This window comes from Trachurus trachurus (assembly GCF_905171665.1).
Source record: "Trachurus trachurus genome assembly, chromosome: 4".
Classification (NCBI taxonomy): Eukaryota; Metazoa; Chordata; class Actinopteri; order Carangiformes; family Carangidae; genus Trachurus; species Trachurus trachurus.
Genome location: NC_139898.1, coordinates 13,228,351 through 13,250,154, shown reverse-complemented (window position 1 = coordinate 13,250,154; position 21,804 = coordinate 13,228,351). Strand labels below are relative to the sequence as shown.

The following is a 21,804-nucleotide window of genomic DNA, read 5'->3' as shown; positions in this document are numbered from 1 at the left end:
CTGATTTATTAACACTGAAAGGGGAGAAGAGTTAGGAAGTATTCACAGTTTGTGCATGGATTATTGTGGCTATAGTGTGTAGAGAAACTAAGGGAAATAAAAGGACCAACAAAGACTGAGAGAGAGAAAGGAAGAAGCAGAAGCAGAGACAGGACTCAGCCAGGCTGGCCCACTCTCTCTCTCCGGTCCAGCATTTCAGTGTGTGCACAGACTTAGCAGCAGCTTCCACAGCAGCTGCTGCAGCAACGATGGGGTCATTTACATATAAATGAAAGTTGCCGATCACACGCTGCTGACCCCATTTATTTCAGCGGACAGACAGACAGGCAGGCAAGGCAAGCGCCAGCGAGTTGCCGAATTACTCCAAATTACCGCATTTCCATCTCCACATCAGGCCTGTCAGGCCTGCAACCATCGTCCCAGCAGTTTTTCCCACTTCCCCTCCTCCTCCACGCACCCACCACCAGGTCTGGAGTGACTCTAATTGGCAGTGGTGAATTTAAAGGACCTGTCAGTGGCTGAGGCTGTCACCACCCAGGACAGCACAGCAAAGAAACAACATAGCCAGCTTATCACAGCGCAGCACAGCATTGCGCAGCATAGCATAGAAACAGCACAGTCAGGTTAGCATAGCACACAAACAGCATAGCAAACTCTGCCCGTCACAGTGAGGGAATAACACAGCTCAGCACAGCACTGTACAGCATGATATAAGCAACAACCCAGCTCATCATCGGGGCCACAGATTTATGTTGCACGGAGCATCCTGCACCACACTGAAGATCATCTTTCACCTCCCTCTCATCTCTCTGTCAGTTTTTTTTTGTTTCTCTTCATTTCCTTCATTTCTGTTCTATCTCTTATTTAAAACCTCATCTTCTGATCTAATATTCATCCTCCCACATTATGCATCTCTTCCTCCAATCGTGCTTTTCTCCTATACAACATTCTCACGCCATCACTTTGCGTGAGCATCTGGATCTGGATCCTGAGCCATATGCCCTACTACCATCTTCATCTAACTCCTTTCCTTACACATGCAACCACTCACATGTTCATACACACACACACATACACATACACACACCCTCACCCTCACCCACACTACACTACACACCACTATAGCCCTAAGTACTACAGTACTCCAGGTTTCAAGGATTTACAAGACAGATTAATGCTACAGGCCTGCATGATCTTAACATGACAGCTGTGTCCTTTTCCAGGCGGCAACACACACACACACACACACACACACACACACACACACACACACACACACACACACACACACACACACACACACACACACACACACACACACACACACACACACACACATAACTGGGCATCCCCACACAAAGTACAGTATTACTCTCCTTTTTTAAATTGGACAGCAATGGACCCGCATAGATAAAGGCAGCAGAGCTAGCGCTTGTAGCAGCTTTATTTAGCTGGTAAAGCCACCTCTCTTCTCCTGCTTATTTATCTCTTTCCTGTCTCATTCTTGGTTAGCCAAGCACGCACCCTTATTAGTTCATTAAAAGGAGTCTGCCGCTGCTGCCCGACTTTGGTATAAGCGAGGGAAAGAGCCAAAGAAAAGAGGGAAAGAAAAGGGGAGAGAGTCAAAACACCACTCTCTAATTACTCAAGATTGATGCATCCAGTGAACATCCTGGTAATCAGTGTTGTTTTTATTTGTTTAATGGTAGGACAGGGATCACAGGCAGGCTGACCCTCTGTGATCATTAACAGAATTAATGCAGGCAGAAGCACACACAACTCCTCTCTGCTTGCCTGGTCCGGAAGCAAGTGTCAGAGTGTTGGTTTGTGAATGCATATGTCTGTGTGTGTGCGTGCACGTGTTGGTTTGCATTTGAATTTGTTTACATCACTGAGCACTGAAATTAACCAACCATCCGTACCCATCTGGATTTATTTACAGATGGATATTATTCTGTATGTGATGACTCCTGTGCGGAGCTCCTGTGCTCGCTGCTGTCATCACCGATGCCGGTTTAGTTTTTTTTTGCAAACAGCATGATGATGAAGATGTTTGAAATGTCAGGATTGAAGACACACACAATGCAGCCATTTATAAGTCATTTTATTGTAGCGTTTGTTGGCACTTGTTCACAGTACACACAGTAATATTCATTATTTCCATTCAACAAATTGACAGCATCAGAGCTAAATATGCATATGCTCACATACAACTGTAACACATTAACAGAGAAGGGGGTTATACAGTCTCATTATGTATGCATGCTGTATTCCACTGTAGTTGTTACATGTAATGTAAATATTACTTTGAAGATTTTAAATGTAAAGGACAGGTGTTTCTGTTCTGTAGAACATCTATTTGTTTATATCTTCGTGTTTCTGTAGCCAGTGGATTTTTGAGGTCTATAACATTTTTTTTCTTTTTTTTTGACTTTTTGACTGGGGCACTTAACAGTTAAAAAATTAACTAGTCAGTGCTCACCGGTGGACTAGTTCTTTTTAAAATATTAACATTATAATGTTCCTTTTTTTTGCTAGTTCTTTAGCTTCTGGTTTGTATTTCTTTAAACATTAATTATAGTCAAAGTGAGAGAGATGGGGGGTTGGGGTAATGCAGCAAAGAAACACGTGCTGGCAATAAGTGGGACTGAGGCTTAATTGATATGCTCTCCAGCATGTGAGCCACAGAGGCGACCCCAGTAGTCAGTATTGATGAATATAAAATAAACCAATATTGGCTGATATATTGGCCTAGCTCATGTATAGGTTTGGCTTCACTGTTTATTATATAATTTTATTATTCTAATGTATTGATATTGGCCTCTAAGATCCAGCATCACTCAGGCTGAAGTGTGTTTTCTTTTTCTATACGGTGCGTCTGTGCGATCTTTTGATCGCTGTGTCCTGAATGAGGGTGACAGAGCACACATGAATGTCTGCTGTTGAGGTGTACAGTACTGTAAAGAGCATATGGGTTTGTGTGAAGTCATGGAGAAATGGAGGGCAGAGTGTAATGGAGGCAGCCATTTGAAAAGACGGTACTCTAATTTCATGGTAATTAATTAACGTACAGTAGCTGTTTGCTGGGGACCTCAAAGCTGCCCCCGGGGGCTGACATGCTACGCAACTGGCAAATGTCATGACTCCCACTGACAGGAGGAAGACGGTAGGCTTAGATGGGTCAATGGCTAATTAAAATTGGTGGAGAAAATGGACTGAGTGTTAGCAGTTGATTTGTACAGCAGTCTGTACACTATTATATTACATGGCCCAGTATCGGCTATCGCACATGTCAGAAATAGCTGTTACACCACAGGCCAGGACCCGTGACAGCAGATGTGACATTGAGCTTCAGCCCCACTGCAAAGTTTCTGCAAAACTTTAGTTGTGGGTGTTGAAGAGCAAATCCAGTAAAAGAAGAACAGCAGAGAAGTCTCTAAAGTCCTATACGATATGCTGGGTGTGTGTGACACACACAGTAGAAGAGAGAGAGAGAGAGAGTAAAAGTGGGAGTAAAATATGCAAAGGTCTAAATCCTCTCTTCATCTTCATCAGGAGCTCTTAAGACTCTCTGAGACAAGTTTCCTCTGGTGACCAAGATTTCCCCTGCATTCATCGCTCACTCATACATCCGTGTGTGTGTGTGAGTGTGCGTATAGGTGTTTATAGTGGCTTAACAGCCACCGCAGCCTGCCTGTAAGTGGAACATATGAAATGATTTGTGCTATGAATCATGGGTTTCGCTGCTCTGCACAGTGGTGGGATGTCTGGGATGTTAATGAAGGCCTAAAATTGCCACTGTATCTTTGAACTGAGAGGGAGAAGAGGGGAATTTAAAAAATGCAAAAGGAGAGAAGCCGAGAGCCTGAATTTAGCTTAAGAGGGAGGCAGAGACTGCAAGGGACTGGAGTCTGTGCAGGGAGGGGAAAGAACTTGCGCAGACTGCTTTGCTTTCTTTGCAGCATCATATAATGAACTTGTGACAACTGGTTTCTTTTACATGTTGCACACACACACACACACACACACACACACACACGTGCGTGCGTGTGCACGGTAGAGGAACGTGAAACACGGAGACCTTGGAGGCATTTTAAACTGTGGCTGTCCTACTGTCCTACCCCAGGCTAACCTCCAGCAGCCCTGGCGATGTAGTGTCAGCAATGACATTGGGATTCTATTAGCAGGTTGTGCGAGTCGCTGGCCCCCTGCCCTGTGGTGAGACCCACCATTGATCTGTCATGGGAGATGGCTGCTCCCTGCTACTCGCTCCCATAGGGCTCAATTTGAACCTTTCCAAAAAAACCAGGGCCGAACCCTCTGCTTGAAATCCACCTGGGGAGCAGAGAGGGAGGAGAGCTCAAGGTCAGGTGTGACACCGGCGTGCAGATAAAGACAACTGGGCATGGTCGACACCGACCGTAATGGCCAGTGAAAAGTGAGGTTATTTGTTATCGATTCCCAATGAGGGAAATCACCGGGTCTATATAGTGCTGTTTATGGCTGGGCAAGGGGTGTGTGTGTGTGAGTGTGTCAGTGTGTGTCACTGTGTGTGTGTGTGTATGTATGTATGTACCAGCCGGTCGATTCGAGACTGAGAGAATCCTCTGAAGGACGGAGAAAAGAAAAGAAAGTCCCTCACTCTCTCTCTCTGTCTCTCTCCTTCTATTTTGAATGAGTGCATAGTGATCTGTTTTCCCCGCCAGCCTCATTTGTATTTTTACTGAATTACCCCGGATGCGCAACCTGAACCCACTTAAGCATGTCACTTAGCGTTTGTTGAAGTTTGCCGAGACAGGGCCCTCATCAGGTTTCAATGAGGAAGGCTGTGGCTAAGTGGCCACTTGTCATGTTTATTTATTTCATTTTTATCCGATTCCCACATGATGCCTATGTTTGCTGTCCAAGTTGTTTAGAGAGAAATGCAAGACTGGAAGTGGGGAGACAATGGCTTGCGATGGCTGTATCAGTATCTTATATAATCTATTCTCTGTTGTCTTTAATAAACTTTTGAGTCTTTAACTTTTTCCGAAATTGGATTGCTTGTTATTTTTAGGTTGCTAGAAATAGAGCGTGTTCTCTTTAAGAGCCAAGCTAGGTTAAACACACACAAAAGAAAACCTCTCGCGTTGTGGAGGTATTTGAATAATCTTGAATAAAATGTGTTTACATATAGTCATGGAGTCTTTTAATCCTTTTTGACTTACACAGTATGAAGCAACGCTAAGGAACACATGGGTATATATGAATTAACAGTATGAAAGTACAAACAGAACAGAATATTGAAATTGCCCCCACGGGCGATTCTCGGCTGTGCCGTGGCAGCGAGACACTTCCTGGTGCTGCTCCATTTTATATGTATGAAAATCTCTCACGGATCCATGATATACATTATAGATGAGGGCTCCCGTTCTGCACTCCAGTCACTGGAGCAGAATTTTCCATGATACGCACCCCCCACCGCCACCGCCACTGCCACTGCCGCCCACTCCTCTCCTCTCTTTCTCTCATCCCTCTCTCCATTCATTCCTCCTTCCATATGCCCTCCCATTGGAGTGTTGTTTCATCCCTCACCAACTCCCTTTCATCCCTCTCCAGCCCTTTGGTCTCTTATCATTTCATCCTTCCATAAGTCAAACCTTACATCTCTACTTCCACCCATCCACCCCTACCTTCCTTCACTTATTCCGCCCCTCCCCCCACACCACGGACCGAGTGAGCGAGCGGGAGAGGAGCATGCGAGCAGAGAGATCGGAGCCTGCTGGGCCTCCCCCTGCAGTGCCACCGTACGTTGATTTGTCTCCTCCGGTTCCATATTGATTTTGTTTTAAACAAGGGAAAAATACAAGAAGAATGAGGTGCCGGAGGTGACATGAAATAATAAAAAAAAGGTGGTAAAGGGGAGAGGGAGTGAGGGGGGAGGTAAGAGAAAAAAATGGGGAAAAGCGCTTGTATCAAATCTATGAGTTGAATCCCGGGTGGGTTCAGGGTATTGTCAGGAGGTTAGTGTTCAGTGGTTGAACTCTGAAAGAAGGGAATGGAGATGGAGAGGGTGAGGGAGCCTTTATTTAAAATCTCTCTTTTTTTTTTTAAATTCCCACCCTTTACTTTGTGCTTGCTAAATGAGTCCTGGGGTTGGCTATGTGGCAAACGCATCTCATTCTATGTCATGGTACAGTTCCTGCCTTAAAATGATTCTCTGCTTAGTTCAGTTTAAGTTGTGTGCAGAATAATCGATCCCCCCATTAATTCTACTTAGCTGAGCTTCACAGTACAAGCCTGGGCTTGACTGGTCCACCAAGGCCAGCGCTGCTGAATGGCTGACCTTTACACGGCTCCGACTGCCATTGATTTTCAGCAGGACTTATTTCATGAACTGGGGTTTGGGACAGGGCACCCAGATGAAGATGAACTATGAGGCAAAATCAGTTTCTGATCAGTTTTCTTTTCCATTTTCTTTGCACTCTTCTCTCTTATTTCTCTCTTTTTCTCAGTCCTCTTTACTTTGGAATAAGAGCACTGTACACCATATTGGCTGCGCTCTGTGGGTGGCATAGTGTGAGAGCAAATAAAGTGTCCCCTGTGTGACCCCCTCCCTCCTTGAGTTAAGAGCCCCCCCACTGCCCCCAGTGTCCGAGTGTTGGTGTGTGTGTGTGTGTGTGTGTGTGTGTGTGTGTGTGTGTGTGTGTGTGTGTGTGTGTGTGTGTGTGTGTGTGTGTGTGTGTGTGTGTGTGTGTGTGTGAGTGCGCTTGCTTTAGTGTCTCTGTATGCATGTTCCTGTCCATGCTCGAGTGTATGTAGGTTACATTGGTAAGTGCTTTAGGAGAGCTCTTTCTGTGACATGGCCCCTTGGTATTTGCAGTTAGGAAATAATGCAAAGCAGAGAGTGTGAACAAGCCATTAGAGCACCCAGGACTGGCCCTCAGAGCCAGAGAATCGAAGAAAACAATCCTGACCTCATGGAACAACAGGCACAACATCCACCTCACGAGGAGGAGGGAGAAGAAAGAGAGAGAGTGCATCTCAAATCCCAAATGCAATTTCTGTAGGTTTTAAGGTCCTATATCACAACTGTAATTGTTAGACGAATGTACTTAAGATGAACATCGTTAAAATGAATAAATTAATAAATAATGAAAGCTAAGACAAGGAAGGGGTGGAAGTGTGGGAGGCTTCAGAGTGTGATTTAGCTTGAGTTCATGCAGAGTGCATCGAGTGTCTCCCTCGCTCTGTCTCTCTTCTTGGCCTGCATTAGCTGTGTATCAGTGACTGTAAAAAAAAAAAAAAAAAAAAAATCTCTAAATTTGATACCGCCTCATGAATACATGCATGCATACAAATGTTCCTGGATGGTGGGAGGCGTGAGGTGCGGGTGAGGTCAGGGGCTGTCAAGGATGCAGCTACAATATGAGGCTGGTGGTAGAGATGGCAGAGTGAACAATGTGTGTAATAATTTGGTTTGATCCCAGGACTGAAACAGACCCGGGCGAACCTTTTCTCATTCGAGGCTTTGGTTTGAATCCACGGTGATCAAATAGGAACCTGGACCAAGCTGGACCTTGGTCACGGGTCCAACTCAATCAGTTGTGATAGGATTTTTATCTGTGCCTCTAAAGAACCTATTTCTCTTGTCCAATGAGGAACAAATCCCTCCCTTATACAGTCACACACTACACATCAGGGTGCAGCACCTGCATCTCCACATCTTTTATATATACAGTGCATGACACAGCTTCTTTTATTCCCCCAAATTTTAATGAAATGAACACACACAAGCACACATACCAAACACCGCCCTGAACCATATTCACTCACCCACTCCAAACCCCCTACCAATGAAATAAGCCACCCTAGGCCTTAGGGGGGGTGGAGTTGGGGGCAGTGGGAGTTGGCAGAGACACTTCCAATGTGTTTTCCGCTCCAGTGCTTCTTGTTCTCACTTCGTCAGAGTGTGTTTGCTGCAGATTGGGAGAAATGGCGAGAGGTCAGGCTGGTGTGCCGCTTGTCTGGCCCTCAGGTTCTGTGCAGTTCAAGGTTGAAGCAGTCACAATGAGAGGGGTTTTGTGTTTATTTAGCAAACAATTTCAGTGTGTTGCAGCGTCAGACTTAAGAGGAGGAGGAGGAGGAGGAGGAGGAGGAGGAGGAGGAGGAGACGAGAGACGGGGCTAGAAGACAGGCCTGTCCCTTTTGTTTGGTGCTGAATGCGCTTATAGACAAGCAGGGATTTTCTCTAAGTGTCAGGATGAAACATAAGCAGGCTTCACAGCCAAGAGCTGGAGTGGTGGGAGAGTGATGGAACCAGCAGAAGTCGCTGGTGACAGAATGCTGTCTGTGTGTGTGTGTGTGTGTGTGTGTGTGTGTGTGTGTGTGTGTGTGTGTGGACGTGGGGTATTGATATGCTGGGAATGAAGCTCGGAGCAGATGGACAGAGCAGGCTGGCCCTGTGTCGATCCTGTGAGCTCTGGCTCCTTCTCGCAATCCCCCTTTGATGGACACAGACACACACACACACACACACACACACACACACACACACACACACACACACACACACACACACACACACACACACACACACACACACACACACACACACACACACACACACACACACACACACACACACACACACACACACACACACCAATATACACATGGCCCAGGCAACTGTGCCAAGCTCACATTTTACCAACTTGATAAAAGTCCTATAGGATAACAAATGGTCGATCATCCTGTCATTAATAACCATTCTGTCATACTGATCTGTAGCTATGGCAGATGTGGCTGGTTAATGAGACCGAATGGAGAAGTTCTCCAGTGGCATATCAGAGCAGACAGCCAGATTTGGGCAAGCGGATGTAGAGACGGAAAGCAAAACGGGAGGAACATGAAGAGTTAAGGGAGACAAACCATTACCATATCTGAAATTATGCAGGAGGTTGAGGGGTGTATTGTTTTACTATCTACGTTTCTGTCTCCGTTTTTCTCTGTCTCTCTCTTTCTGGCACCCCTCAGACCTCTCTCCAATCTAGTGCCAACATGCTTGGCTGCATCCCTATCTTTCTCCCTCCTTCCGTCTATCTCTATCCTCCTCTGGCTTCTTCTCCTCCTGGTTCCTCTCCCCTCCTCAGAGGGGTGGCACAGGGAGTGGAGGGGTAGAAAAGTGCAAGTGCTGGTGAATTGCTAATAGGCAATCATAGTGCTCAGGACAAGGATGCCTACCGGAGGTCTAGGGACCATTAAAGAAACGTCAACTCGGCATAGGTATGCCAAGAATTATGAGTCAGTGGGCAGGCAACACTTCTTGGCTCCTATTGGTCAGGGCAGCAGGCCGTAATCTGTCACAATCCTGGAGTTGCTGTGACAGCAGCAGGAGCATTCTGGGCTCAACACAGAGGGTAAAGGAAACATGCCGCTATGGGTGTGTGTGTGTCTGTGTGTGTGTGTGTCCGTGTGTAAGCCAGTATGAGTGTGCCTGAGTGCATGTAAGGCTGTGCATTAAGTGGAAAATCTACCAAAACCAACATTATGCTTGTAACGACTCAAGATTTAATTTAAGTCATGTTCAGTAAATTGATTCTGTTAGAAAAACTGTAATACGAAAATGCAGCATACCCCCTTTAATGCTCCTCAATATACAACAATGAATCACATATAATCTCTGTGTTTCTCCTATTGCAGGATATAGTCAGTCACAGATTAGGAGCACTGCTGCTGAAATTTCACACAATCATTAATATCAACGGGCTGCTAATGATTTTCACTCACACTGTGAGCACGACAACACCCAGTGTTATCTTGGAATTGTTTTGAGTTATCCACTTGTGCATAAAAACCCCCAGACCCTCTCCTCATTTTTCAAAGAACATCTACACAAAAGGTATCGTTAACGTCAGAGCAGTGTACTGTATAGCTCCTCTAAGGATTAGGGCGGCGTTTACCACAGAGCAACAGAAAAGTGATGGTGAAGTGGTAAACATGAAGGAAAAGGTTTGCAATGTACAGTCTAGGCTGCAGTGTATTGGTTAATAAACGCTTTGAGAAAAAAATTATATTGTTTCCCCCAACTGCTGTAGAAGTAAAGAGTGTTAGCTTTAACAAACATCTCCTGAAGAGCACTAACAGTTAACATTATTTGCATCCATAGCAAGTCGCAGTAATGCCATGGTTGTTATTACAATCTATGTGGAGTCCATCATATGTTAAAGGTACAATATGTAAGAAATCTAAAGCAACTAACCATAAAATCCTCCTAATATGTCACAGAGGCTCAGGAATAATGTTCATATAACATGATGAACTCACCAACAACAATAGCACAGCCAGAGTATTCGCATTAAAAATATTTTTTTGCAGACTGCAAATCATGTTTATGTTTTGAATTTACGTGTTGGCATGTTGCACCACCTAGCCCTCTCTCCCAGTCACGGCGGCGTCGGTGGCATTTCAGCCTCCGGTCTGCTTCCACTGGGCTGCCGCTACGGCTGGGAGAAAAAACGAGATTGCTGTGTTTTGAATTTGACTGCAGTAACTGTTTTTGGCCACATTCTTACATATGGCACCTTTAAGGCAAACTACTTTGCTTTGCTGCAATGATATTACTACCACACTCACTTAGCCAAAAATTGAATGTCAGGTACAAGCTTGATAATACAAGCTCTTTAGAGTTAAAACTATATGTTTTCAGAGGAGTCTATTAAACTGGTTGTTTAGGAAGGGAAAGAAGGAGCTGAGGTTAGCAAGGCAAATTAGAGATGCAAACTACTCACCTTTAAAGCTAATATAATAGCCTATGTATCTCCACTGTTGCACAGCTTTTGTTTTGCAGTAAGTGGTAAATTAACTTCTACTCGTAAAGGTCGAAAGCTGTAAATTAAGACAAACATGAATAATCCTATCTATAATGATCCCAAGGTCATTTGAAGCTACTCTGACTCGCATGAATAAGGTCCGCCGTCGCATCTTCGCGGGCAAAGACACAACACCACCACCACCACTACTGAAACTAATTCTAGAGGAAACACTGAATCCTAAATGCAAACAACTTATCACTGTGCTTGCATCAGGTCTTTGGGTTTAATCCAAACTCGGGAAGTCAAGTCAGCATTGTTCCATCGCACAGTTTAAAGCAATTTTAAAGAACCGTGTGTGTCCAGTGTGGCAAAGTAGTCCCGCTTTCCAGAGGGAGCACCAGCAATTTGTTTCATAAACAGAAACACAACTATTTCAAACAGAACTTGGTAGCGTCGCTGTCCTAGAGTGTATCACAGATAAGAATGAATATACTTATTGTATTACTTATCATAAATAACTGTTCTTATTACTTGGTACAAAGAATATGTTTCTGATGAGTGATATGGGCTTCAGCTCATATTATCTCAACCTACAGTAAGCGCACAAGCTGTAGCTTGCTTGCTTGTGCTCATGTTGTGATGTTGTACTACATCATTACCATAGCTGCAACTCACTTACAGCCGGGCTGGACATAATCTTCAAAGCAAATATCAAGGCAGCAGCCAGATAGGGAACATGGAGTCGGTGCGTAAGGGCACCTTTAAGCATTAAAGCCTCACACAACTCTAGATCTGTAACTCTGTCACAGGACATATCCTCTGCCATTTCGTTACTTCCTGCTCACTCCGGACGCTCGCTGTGGCGCGTGCTGGGATTGGCATGTCGCTGCCCTTCTGAAGCCACTGGGTTGGGTCCGTCTTCATGATCTTATCTGTCTAAGGACAGTTCCTCAAAATGAACTGAAGAGCGTAAACCACATCAAACAGCGAGCAGAATAAGAAAGAGAAAGGGAAAGAGAGAGACACAGAGAGAGAGAGAGAGAGTGTCTGTGTGTGTGGGAGAGATGTGAGCCCACCAAAAGCTTAAGCCTCCAGTGTGCCGTGCAGATAAGATTCATTAGATAGGTTGGTAAATGCAAGAGAGAGGCAAAGCAAGGCAGACACGGAGAGAGAGAGGGAGAGATTGAGCTCGCTGCTGCTCCAGCATTTGTTGACACAGATTTACAATGAGTCTCCCACTGCTTCACGCATTACAGTAACACGCCATGTCAATAGCTCTCTGGGCTTGAAAAGCAGCCGTGCCAAAGATGTCTGGGAGTGATGCCCTTCCCCTGATAACCAAAGTGTGGCTCATAAGTCAGGAAGTGGAGGATAAGGAGGGGCAGGAAAGGGGTGGATCTTTTTTTTATTTTGTCTTTTTGTTTCTTTTTTTTCTAATTAATAAATCCCCACCCACTTCTTACTCTCAATCTCTTCTTGAGCATCTTTTCATTAGTTTTCCCTTTTCTGTCACTTCTCTAAGACCCCCCCCCCCTCTCTTCCATCTCTCTTAGTCTCTTACTCCTCTCTCCCTCTGTTTCTCTTTATCTCTTGGACGCCCTGCTACAGACTCAGTAGGACAGGATTTAGGCATTAGCTCAATCCCCCTATCTACTCCCCCTCATGATTGCACACTGTTTCTGTCACCCACATACCCTAGTCTACTGCACGAGTCTTGCAGGACTCTGAGTCTCTTATACAAATACTGGTAGAGAGCTTATACTCCACAAGACAGGAAGACATAATCAACCAGACAGACACGCACTGGTGTGTGAGCGAGTGACAGCGTCTGTGCCGAGGGTTGGGGCAGCGATAAGCAAACCCAAAGGTGGAGGGTGAGCTTTTTGTACAGTGTTTTTGAGTTAAACAGACTCTACAAAAGTAATAAAGAGCTTGATGAGAACCAGCGCAGGCGAGCGCCACGCAACTGCTGAGTCACGGGGCGCCACAAATGAGGTGGTTTTGATGTGTGACATTCACCTTCATGAAATCTTGATGAGAGCTGAGTTCTGCTGTCTGTATAATGAGGGCTGTAGCAGTCAGACAGCTGGCCAACCACTCCAGCTAGTAAAGCTATGATAATAGAGAGGGCTGGAAAGGCTTTTGGAAAGCGTTCGGTAGATGGACTTAAGGCCGTCTGCGAGGCAGTTAGTGTTTTGGGGGAAGAGATAAACAGGAACTTGGATGGCATCAGACAACAGAAGGTCTAATGGTCTTAATCAGAGATGTTGTAGTGGTACTGGTAGTAATGGTACTACAGATCGCACATGTTTGTGAGTTAGTTGCAGCCTCATTGCTAATTGGTGCATTACAGCAGGCATTCAGTGTAGCAGATGGATATCAACAGTTTTGTTCCAAAAGGAGCTATTCAGCCTTTGAAAAAAAGTAACACTCACTTATGCAAAACTACTACAAAGCAAAAACTAATTGCACTCTCTAAATAAGAGAACACATTTGTGTCTACGACTGCCAAAACCCACCTTTACAGAATGCATACTTCTTAGGAAACCGTAAATCATAGGTTCATGTTTATTTCTCAGTCGAAATGGATAGAGCATTATGGAGAGCAACTTTTCATTCACATACAAATGTGATACCGACTAGCTGAGGTCTGCAGGTGTCTCTCAGTCCATGTCAGCGCCTCAAGCTCTAAATCCTCTCGCTTCTGATAGGAATCCCAAAGCTTATAGTGCCTGCCATCTCCTCAGCACTGACTGATGCTTCTTATCAGGACCACCACACTGCTGCCGCCAGCACATTTTCACATATGGGTAAATTATAAATCACTTGCACAAACATTCTCCCACATGCAGCCATGCACATACAGAAACCTGGTAACATAGATTCAATAAATTTACACAGGGCAGGCCTGAAATACGTAGCATGAGACTATTCATTCAGAAGTGCAGTAATGACTCTGTCAGAAATGCACCTGCACGTACCCACTTGTTTGTTTGAGCATATCTTGAATTTCAGGCATCTTCATCTGACATTTGGCTGAGGTACAAATATTTCATACATAGCATACAGAAAACATACAACAGATTTTTTTAGCCTTTAATGCAGCGTACTGTGTACAGCCTGGTGAAGCTTTGAGTGTTGAAATAGTTGATTCATTAATGTGCACATTCTTAAAACTTGGAGAGATTTGACCATTATCTGTCGGAAGGTTGTTTACAGTAGAAAAAGAAAGAATCTTAATCTTAATTTAAAGCAGATATCAGCTTCACGGCCGTTTCGGCTAATGCTGCGTTCAAGGCAGGCTTTTGAAACCGTAAGTTACAGCTTCAAGTCACAACTACGACTTGGTAGCGTTCCAGGTACAGTAACCCGTAGCTCGTGTTTTTACCATCCTGTTGTCTGTGAAAGTTCCCTATAACGGCCACTCGTAACTTCCGACCCGTGAACTCGTACCAGATCGAACTGGTATGACTTCACAGGAAGGAAAAACACAAAGTACGAGTTTCTTTGAACGCACCATGAGTTAGCAGCCCCCGCCCTTGTCAGGCATCAATTGGTCCTCGTGCTACGTCACCACATTCACGCGCATCCCTTGGCTGCACACACAGCCCTTCATGCCGTTCTCTCTCCTCATTGGATAACACTTGTATCCCACAAGGAAAATTTTCTCCTCGGGTTACAGCAGAGCAGAGTGACGGAGAGACTCGTGTTTAGGCTGAAACACTTCATGTAAGTGATTGCTGACGGAAAATAGGACTATTTAGGACTTATATTAACAAAAACATTCCACTGATATCTGCTTTAACATCACTTTATGGCATATAAACCAATAACAAAAATGATCGGTTTGCAGAACTCCAAAATAATCTCTGTTCATAAGTCTTCGATCAGGCATAACATTATGACCACTGACAGGTGAAGTGAATAACACTGAATAACACTTCATATAGTATTAGTGGGATATATTAGGGGTCAGAGCATCTAAAAACTGCAGCTCTTGTGGTGTGTTTCCGGTCTGCAGTGGTTAGTATCTATCAAAAGTGGTCCAAGGAAGGAACAGTGGTGAACTGGCGTGTTGTGGGCAGCCAAGGCCTGTGTGGTCCGATCCAACAGATGAGCCACTGTTGCTCAAATTGCTGAAGAAGTTCATGCTGATTTTGATAGAAGGTGTCAGAATACACAGTGCATCACAGTTTGTTGTATATTTGGAAGCAAAAGGTACCAACACAATATTAGGCGGATGGTCATAATGTTATTCCTGATCGCTGTACGTGGCATTGTATCTGTGGGGACATTGAGTGAGAAAATTGAGAGAAAAATAAAGTACTCAAAAAAATGTAATGTATAGAGTCCACACAGGGGGGTTATGCAGATTATGCTGAGTATAGTTTACTGTCTGGCCATAAATGCAGAACTTGTTAATCACAGAGACTCTTAGCATTGTCACAGTGTTTTATTATCTGACTAAAATTGTGCATTGTTTTGAAAAATGCACTGGGATGATATCATTCACTGCAAAGCTGCACGCTCATAATGCCGTCACATTTAGATGTGAAAGTGGTGAGATGTCTTTTCTTATCCAGTTAAATTTACAATATTAAGAAATCGCTCATTGCCAGCTTGAGTAAGCCTTTTAAATGTGATCTTTATTTGTGATTTTATTGTTAATGAACAATAATTGTGACTGCAGTGAAGCACTTCATAACTGTAAATCATTCCACTATGCCCTTAGCTCTCTGTCTCTCACTCTAACTCTCTCTCTCTCCCACTATCTCTTGTGTCCCTCTTACTGTATACAGTACAGATTTATTAGCTGAAGCTGGAGCCCCCGGACAGTAACCACTCAGCACTCCTTCAGATCAATAATTGGAAATATTAATTATATCAGCATAGATGGCCCAGTCAGGAGGGGGCTGTTTATGCTGCTGTTACTGAGCAGTGCAGCAATATGAGCTTTGATGGCCCACTAATATGTATTAATGATCCCAGGACAAACATTACTCTATATTAAATCTGAGTGAAAGTTAGGAGACACCACACATAGTGAATGACTATTAGAGTTATTTTATTGCCAGCACTGTAAGTAAGTGCTGTTGCATAACTGTTGTAAAAAAAAAAAGAAAAAAAAAAAGAAGACTTTTACTACTGAGAGATGAGCTTCTGTGAAACCAGGACAAGACTTACTGCAGTTTTATCTCTTTTTACTGCATTCCTGTGTATTTGGAGGTTCATCTTTTTTTTGGATAATATGGAAATTAAAGACCAGCAAATATTGGGGCTTGGCACAAAACCAGGTCTTTGAAAGTGTTTCCAGAGCAGAATCATTGTCTTGCTACTGGCCGTCTCTCTGGAGTTTAAGCAGTGTGGATTCTGGGACTCTGTACTGCTCCATCCTGCTAAAGTCTACTAGTCATGAACTCATTAGTGTCATAGATAGTGCCAACAGTAGACTCTAAATCCTCCCTACTACGAACAGGCCAAGTCCTGATACAGTTCCTTGACTAGCTCGGTGTAATTTGAAATCAGACAGTCGGATGTGTCTTTTGTGGTCAGAGCCCAGGGCCTTTGGTCCTTTTTGTGGCCAATAATAGTTTCAGTAAAAAGATGTTTGCTACCCAGCCAGGCCAAACTTTACCAGACAACTGGAGCTACTGCATGATCAAATCAGATAAATGGTACATCTGTGGAGTGTTCATGTGTCGGTCTACAGTGTTCATGTTGTGGCATATCATTTTGTAGCCAGTTCCAGTCAAACATACCAGACCATCAGTTTTAAAGGATGAGCCAACAAAAAGCAGAAACAAACCAGTGGACTATGAGTGCGTATTCCAGGCCTATTACACACCACATTATGTATAGGCCTCTGGGTTTCTGTCTCACCCTCCATATAAAACAGCAGCATGCTATGGCTAAGAGCTTTAATTCAACTGACTGGAGGCTTAACTGGGTAGATGAGGTGGCTCACGAAAAGCATATGGAACTATAGATTTGCCAAAGCCCTTAGAGCAGCAAAGCTCATGGAGTGAGGAGAAGAGAAAGGCAGGGGTAGTTGAGCTAAAAATGGAAAAGCACATTTTCTACTAGAGGAGCAAAATGAAGAGCAGTAACTAATTTAAAGGCTTGCAAGGCCATTGAGATGTTGTGAGTCATCAGATAAGCTCGTTTATTCAGAGTAATCAAAAACATTCAGCTCGCATTCAATTAAACCTGATGACAGACCTAATGAAAAGCTGTAGAAAATGTCACCGATGTCCTCAGGAAAGTGTCCATCATGTCCACACTGTCTCCTTAACATAGAGACCGTACAGTACAGTCTGTTACAGCCTGTCATCAACATGTAAAGACCACTCGTGGCTTTCATGGAAGAAAGAGAAACACACACACACACACATTCCCATTCAAGTCAAGGTATCCTGACTTTAGAAACACACAGTATGGGATTTGTTGTGCTGAAACATGCACCGTCTTTAAAGAGAGTGTGATTCACTGGACTACATCTGTGCTTTCCTCACGGGTATTGAAATGCAAATTCAGAGACAACAAATATTTGGAGGAGACACATCCTCCTCACCAAATATCGCATTTGGATCGGAAACACACCCCCACCATTCAAATGCTTTTTTATGATAGTAAGACCAGGAATGTCGTTCCTTGTTTGGAAAACCTTGTTGAATAAATCAAGGTATTTAAGTCACACACCCCTGGGTAGATTAACGTGGAAAGGAAACAAAACAGAATATCAGGCCAGTTGAATAAAAGTTTCTCTACAAATTATTGTTAAACATTTTCCTTATTTTGGTCAATTTATAATTAATGTCCCACAAACTGTGTTGTGTTTTTAGCTGTGGTGCGATAGGGAGGCAGGTGGTTGATTTGTAAATATGCAGTGTTTGCAGAGAGCAGTTGTGTTGTCTTTTTCAGTGTGTGTTTGAAAGTGAAAGGCGGCAGGGTGGAGTCAGAGCTGTAGAAACGCCACTCACCAGAAGAAGCAATCTTATCTAGGAGTTGCAGGCTCTCTCCCTTGCTTTCTCCCTGTATTTACTGTATCTCCCTTACCCCTCTCTCTGTTCCCCCAACTCACCTAAACACAACCGTAACAAAAAAAAAGAAAAGAATCCCAATCAAAACTTGTGTTATTTGTCCTTGTGGTCCATGTTGAGAAGCCACCAGCTCCAGCCCACAAAGGACATAGTAAAACATACCCCACAGTAGCCAAAGTTAATGAATGGTCTCCCTGGTAACGGCCACGCTTGATAAATTTGACTTAAAATCACTATGTGTGAGCGTGCCTTGCAACGTGCATTTAATTTCTGATGCGATTTTTTTCACATGTGTTTAAGGGGGAAAAGGAACAAACAGAGAGAAATCAGTAGTGACTGTTCAGGACCATAATGCATTGCTTGCAGGCAAATAAGTAGACCATTAAGTTGGCATGTTGGAGGCTGAACAGTAACTAGCTTTAGAGAGAGCTGCCGCCCACACACTGGCACCCTGAAGAGACGGCTGAGATCATAGCATGGTAGAGGAGCCTCAGCTGTGGATTTGGCCTCCTCCATCGTGCGTGCAAAAACAAAAATCAGCTGGCAGGATGGAGGCATCTTTTGTCCGTTTGACATGTCAAAGGCAAATTCAAAGATTTCCTGTGTTGTGAAGGAGCAGAGGGTTACAAAGTTATCTGGGAATTTGTCTCGCGGATGATTTCTTATTTTTTTTCTCCCCACCCCCCTTTTGGAGGTGTTTCTGTCTCAGAGGTTGCTTTGAACACGTGTGCGATAGCGTTGCGGTTGATTCTGTAATCTATCCGTACATGCTGTGGAGCAGAGTGCCCTGTGGCTTGGCATTAGCATACTGTAGGGTTACTTTGCTCGTGTTGTACAAGGAAAAGAAAGCACTTGTAGATGGGGAGGGAGAGGGATGGGGAGCGAGCCAAGAAACAAGTAGCTAAAACCTCAACCTTCACAAGCATAATATCCTCCCTGTTTTCCTACAAAGACTTAGCCGCTGCTAGTTATTATTTACGATGGGTAAATTTATGGAATAATTTCAGTGAAGGAAGGTTACTCAGTTCCTCAAGGTGAAAATGGATACGTTTAGCACTTAACGAATCAGGCCCGGGCCTCTCCCCCATATATCAGCATGTTATTAAGACATTTTAAAATCCCATTATGGTGTTTCTCCTTGAACATGTCATGCTTTTATTGGACTGCCCTGTCTTTAAATCTGACCTTTTCAGCCCTGCTCTGGAATTGAACTGAGAAAAAAAGATACATGACAGGACGATGGAGCAAAATATACATATGAAGGTGTAAAAATATCAGCGCTGAATGGTTCAGTGATTTGACTGAGATGCCAGGTAATGGCAAATAGTTTCAAGCCATAAAAAGATGTTTCAATTGAAGCTACAAATGGGTTACTGTAAATAGCTGAGTCTGGTCTAAAAGGTTGCTTTTATGTTCCCGTAATCTTGTTATAAATTTGTGCTACTTTTGGCCCCAGATGTGTTAAAATGTGTGTGTTTTTACCATGAAATCCATTTGTTTCGGGCTAAATCAAAGGGGAGGGCAGAGATCTGCCAACATGAATTATTTTGTAAGCATTATGTACACCTATAGTACATATACATTTTATATGCATGTGTGGGTGGGGATATATCCAGTATGTGTGTGAAGAGGTTGTATGCACGCGTTCAATAAGATGAAGAAATGGTGCTGCAGCATTATAAAATAGAAGAGAAGAAAAAAAAACATGTTGTAAATCACAGCTGCATCTTTCAAACTTTTTACTCCAAACAAATCAGGCTCAAGTCTGGTAAAATTGTTCAGCTTGAACAACAATAATGAAAAAAGAAGGAGGTAAAATTGGGGAAGGAGGGGAGCGTGACACAAAAACTGTGATGACAGAGGCATCTAATCCAGGCAATGCCATTCTTATCAGGGTCCAGTGGATTAGAGTGAGCCTCCTAACCAGAGAATCCTTCCCAGCCAGACACTCTCCACAGCCCAAGGGCCTGGATCAATAGGCCTGCATTGATCTCTCTCCTCCTGTGGCTGGATTCACTTTTATTAGGACTGCCTCTGCGTTTCTCCCTTAGACACACATATTCAGCCCTTCAACCTCTCCATGCACCTGCCTTGAAAATCCACAAATACAAATGCACACACACACAAACACGCACACACACGCACACACCGTATTTTATGTGTGACCAAGAGCTGAGGTTGTTTTGTTTACACTGAATAACAGACAGCAGAAACACTATAGTGACAAGTCAGCTTAGCTGCATGATGGCGTTTTGATTTCCTCTCCAGCCAAGGCGCTTTGATCAGTATCGCAGAACCACCATTAGTATGGGAGAGAGGACCTTGACACCTTTCGTTTGTGGCCTCTTGTTGTATCGACGACAGCCTGAGTCACCGGCGCTAACTTCTCTGTTGCCCTTTCTTCTCTCTGCTCCAGATGACTCGCCCCATCCAGGTGAAACCAGCTGACAGCGAGAGCCGTGGAGGTAGTTGTCTTCTTTTCTTCATCATTTATTCATCTCCCCTTTCCATCTGTCTTATCTAGGTTAATTCTTTTCATTCTTTCATTTCTTCTGATGTCATCTGCTCCACTGCTCCCAATGCAATATTTCATACCCTCTTTCCTTCAAGTCCTTTTCATTCCTCCACTGCCACACTGTATAAATATGTCATTTATACACTGTAGCAACATGATCATTGCAAAAGAGGTTTAACAAATGTTTTAAAGCAAACCGTGCTTCTGAATGTATATCAAACACATCAAGTGACATCTAACACAAAGAGGTTTGGTGTCAAAGTTTAGGACAAATGTTAGTGGAGAGGCCTGTAATCTGGTCTCCTACTTACTGGAACATTTATTTCATTTGTTACTGGTTCAAATCCATTGGGGTTTATGGAATAATCTCAGTTTTTTGTTCTCCTCATCCTGCTTGTGCCCTTGTTCTGTTTGTAATTGATTAAAGAGTCTGTGTTATTGAAAGGATGTAGGGCTCTGATGGGCTTTCCTGCTGCCACTCTCTCTCTTTTCTTGTTTCCTATGCCAAGCACATTATCATTGCACTGTAAATTAGATGGTGTTTGGGCTCAATTCTGGAGCCATAGCCACGCAAAGGCCCTGTTAAAGCCCACACTGCTTGATCTGTGTGCATTTGAAACACGAGAGTAAATGGTATAGAGAGAGGGAAAATGGAGCAGGAGCACGTACAGCTTGCCAAACAATCAATAAATTTGCAGGGTTCTTGCCAAGATCCTCATTACTTGGCCTTAATTCTGTTGTCTTTGATCTCTTCCGTTTTTGGAGGCTTTCATTTACTCACTGCCTATCTGCATATATGTTAATGAGATGAGGAGGCATCCTTCAAGTCAGTGGCAGAAACAATGAGCCTTGCTGTTATTTTTTTTTTATTTCTTTTTTTTGGTGTGCATCTCATGTGTCACCCCCTGAAACAAAGCAAGTGGCTTTTTTGTTATTTAAAGGTGGAATTCTGTTTTGAGCCGTTCTCATCTTTGTGGAGGGAGACACAGATAGCGATTTGGAAGTGAAGAACAGGCGGGCGGGGGGAGAAAATGCATAAAAATGATGCCAACTGCATGCAGCTGCTGTGCTGCACTTCTGAGGCTTTACCTAAAAACCTCTGTCTGTTTTGGGTGAATTAGAATGGCTGGCCACTTGGCTGCCTGTCAAATGCACACAGTCTTCAAAGGACAGCATAACCCCTTGAGATGGATGGAGGAAAGGCCAATAAAGATCACGTTCTTTCGTTCTTTCGTTCTTTCGTTCTTTCTTTCTTTCTTTCTTTCTTTCTTTCTTTCTTTCTTTCTTTCTTTCTTTCTTTCTTTCTTTCTTTCTTTCTTTCTTTCTTTCTTCTCTCAACCATTCATTCGTAGCTTTAGAGGAGTGGTGAGACAAGCAGAAGGGTCTTGTGTTTGTCAAGATTGATGTCTCCTATAGCTCCATTGATTTTGCCATTGTGGTGCTGTGTGTCCACATT

The 21,804-nt window shown here is 43.7% G+C and overlaps 2 protein-coding genes across 2 annotated transcripts in view; both read left to right on the top strand.

The window, feature by feature from the left end:
* The window catches only part of micos13 (mitochondrial contact site and cristae organizing system subunit 13), a 313,292-nt gene that overhangs the window by 152,752 nt on the left and 138,736 nt on the right, over positions 1-21,804 (top strand). The gene's annotated exons all lie outside the window — the stretch shown is intronic.
* Positions 1-21,804, top strand: part of celf5a (cugbp, Elav-like family member 5a) — a gene marked incomplete at both ends in the record, with an annotated part of 179,588 nt that overhangs the window by 80,426 nt on the left and 77,358 nt on the right. Inside the window, one exon of the mRNA XM_083970449.1 lies at positions 20,250-20,298. Coding sequence (XP_083826575.1) covers positions 20,250-20,298 — 49 coding nt within the window. The remainder of the gene's footprint in view (positions 1-20,249; positions 20,299-21,804) is intronic.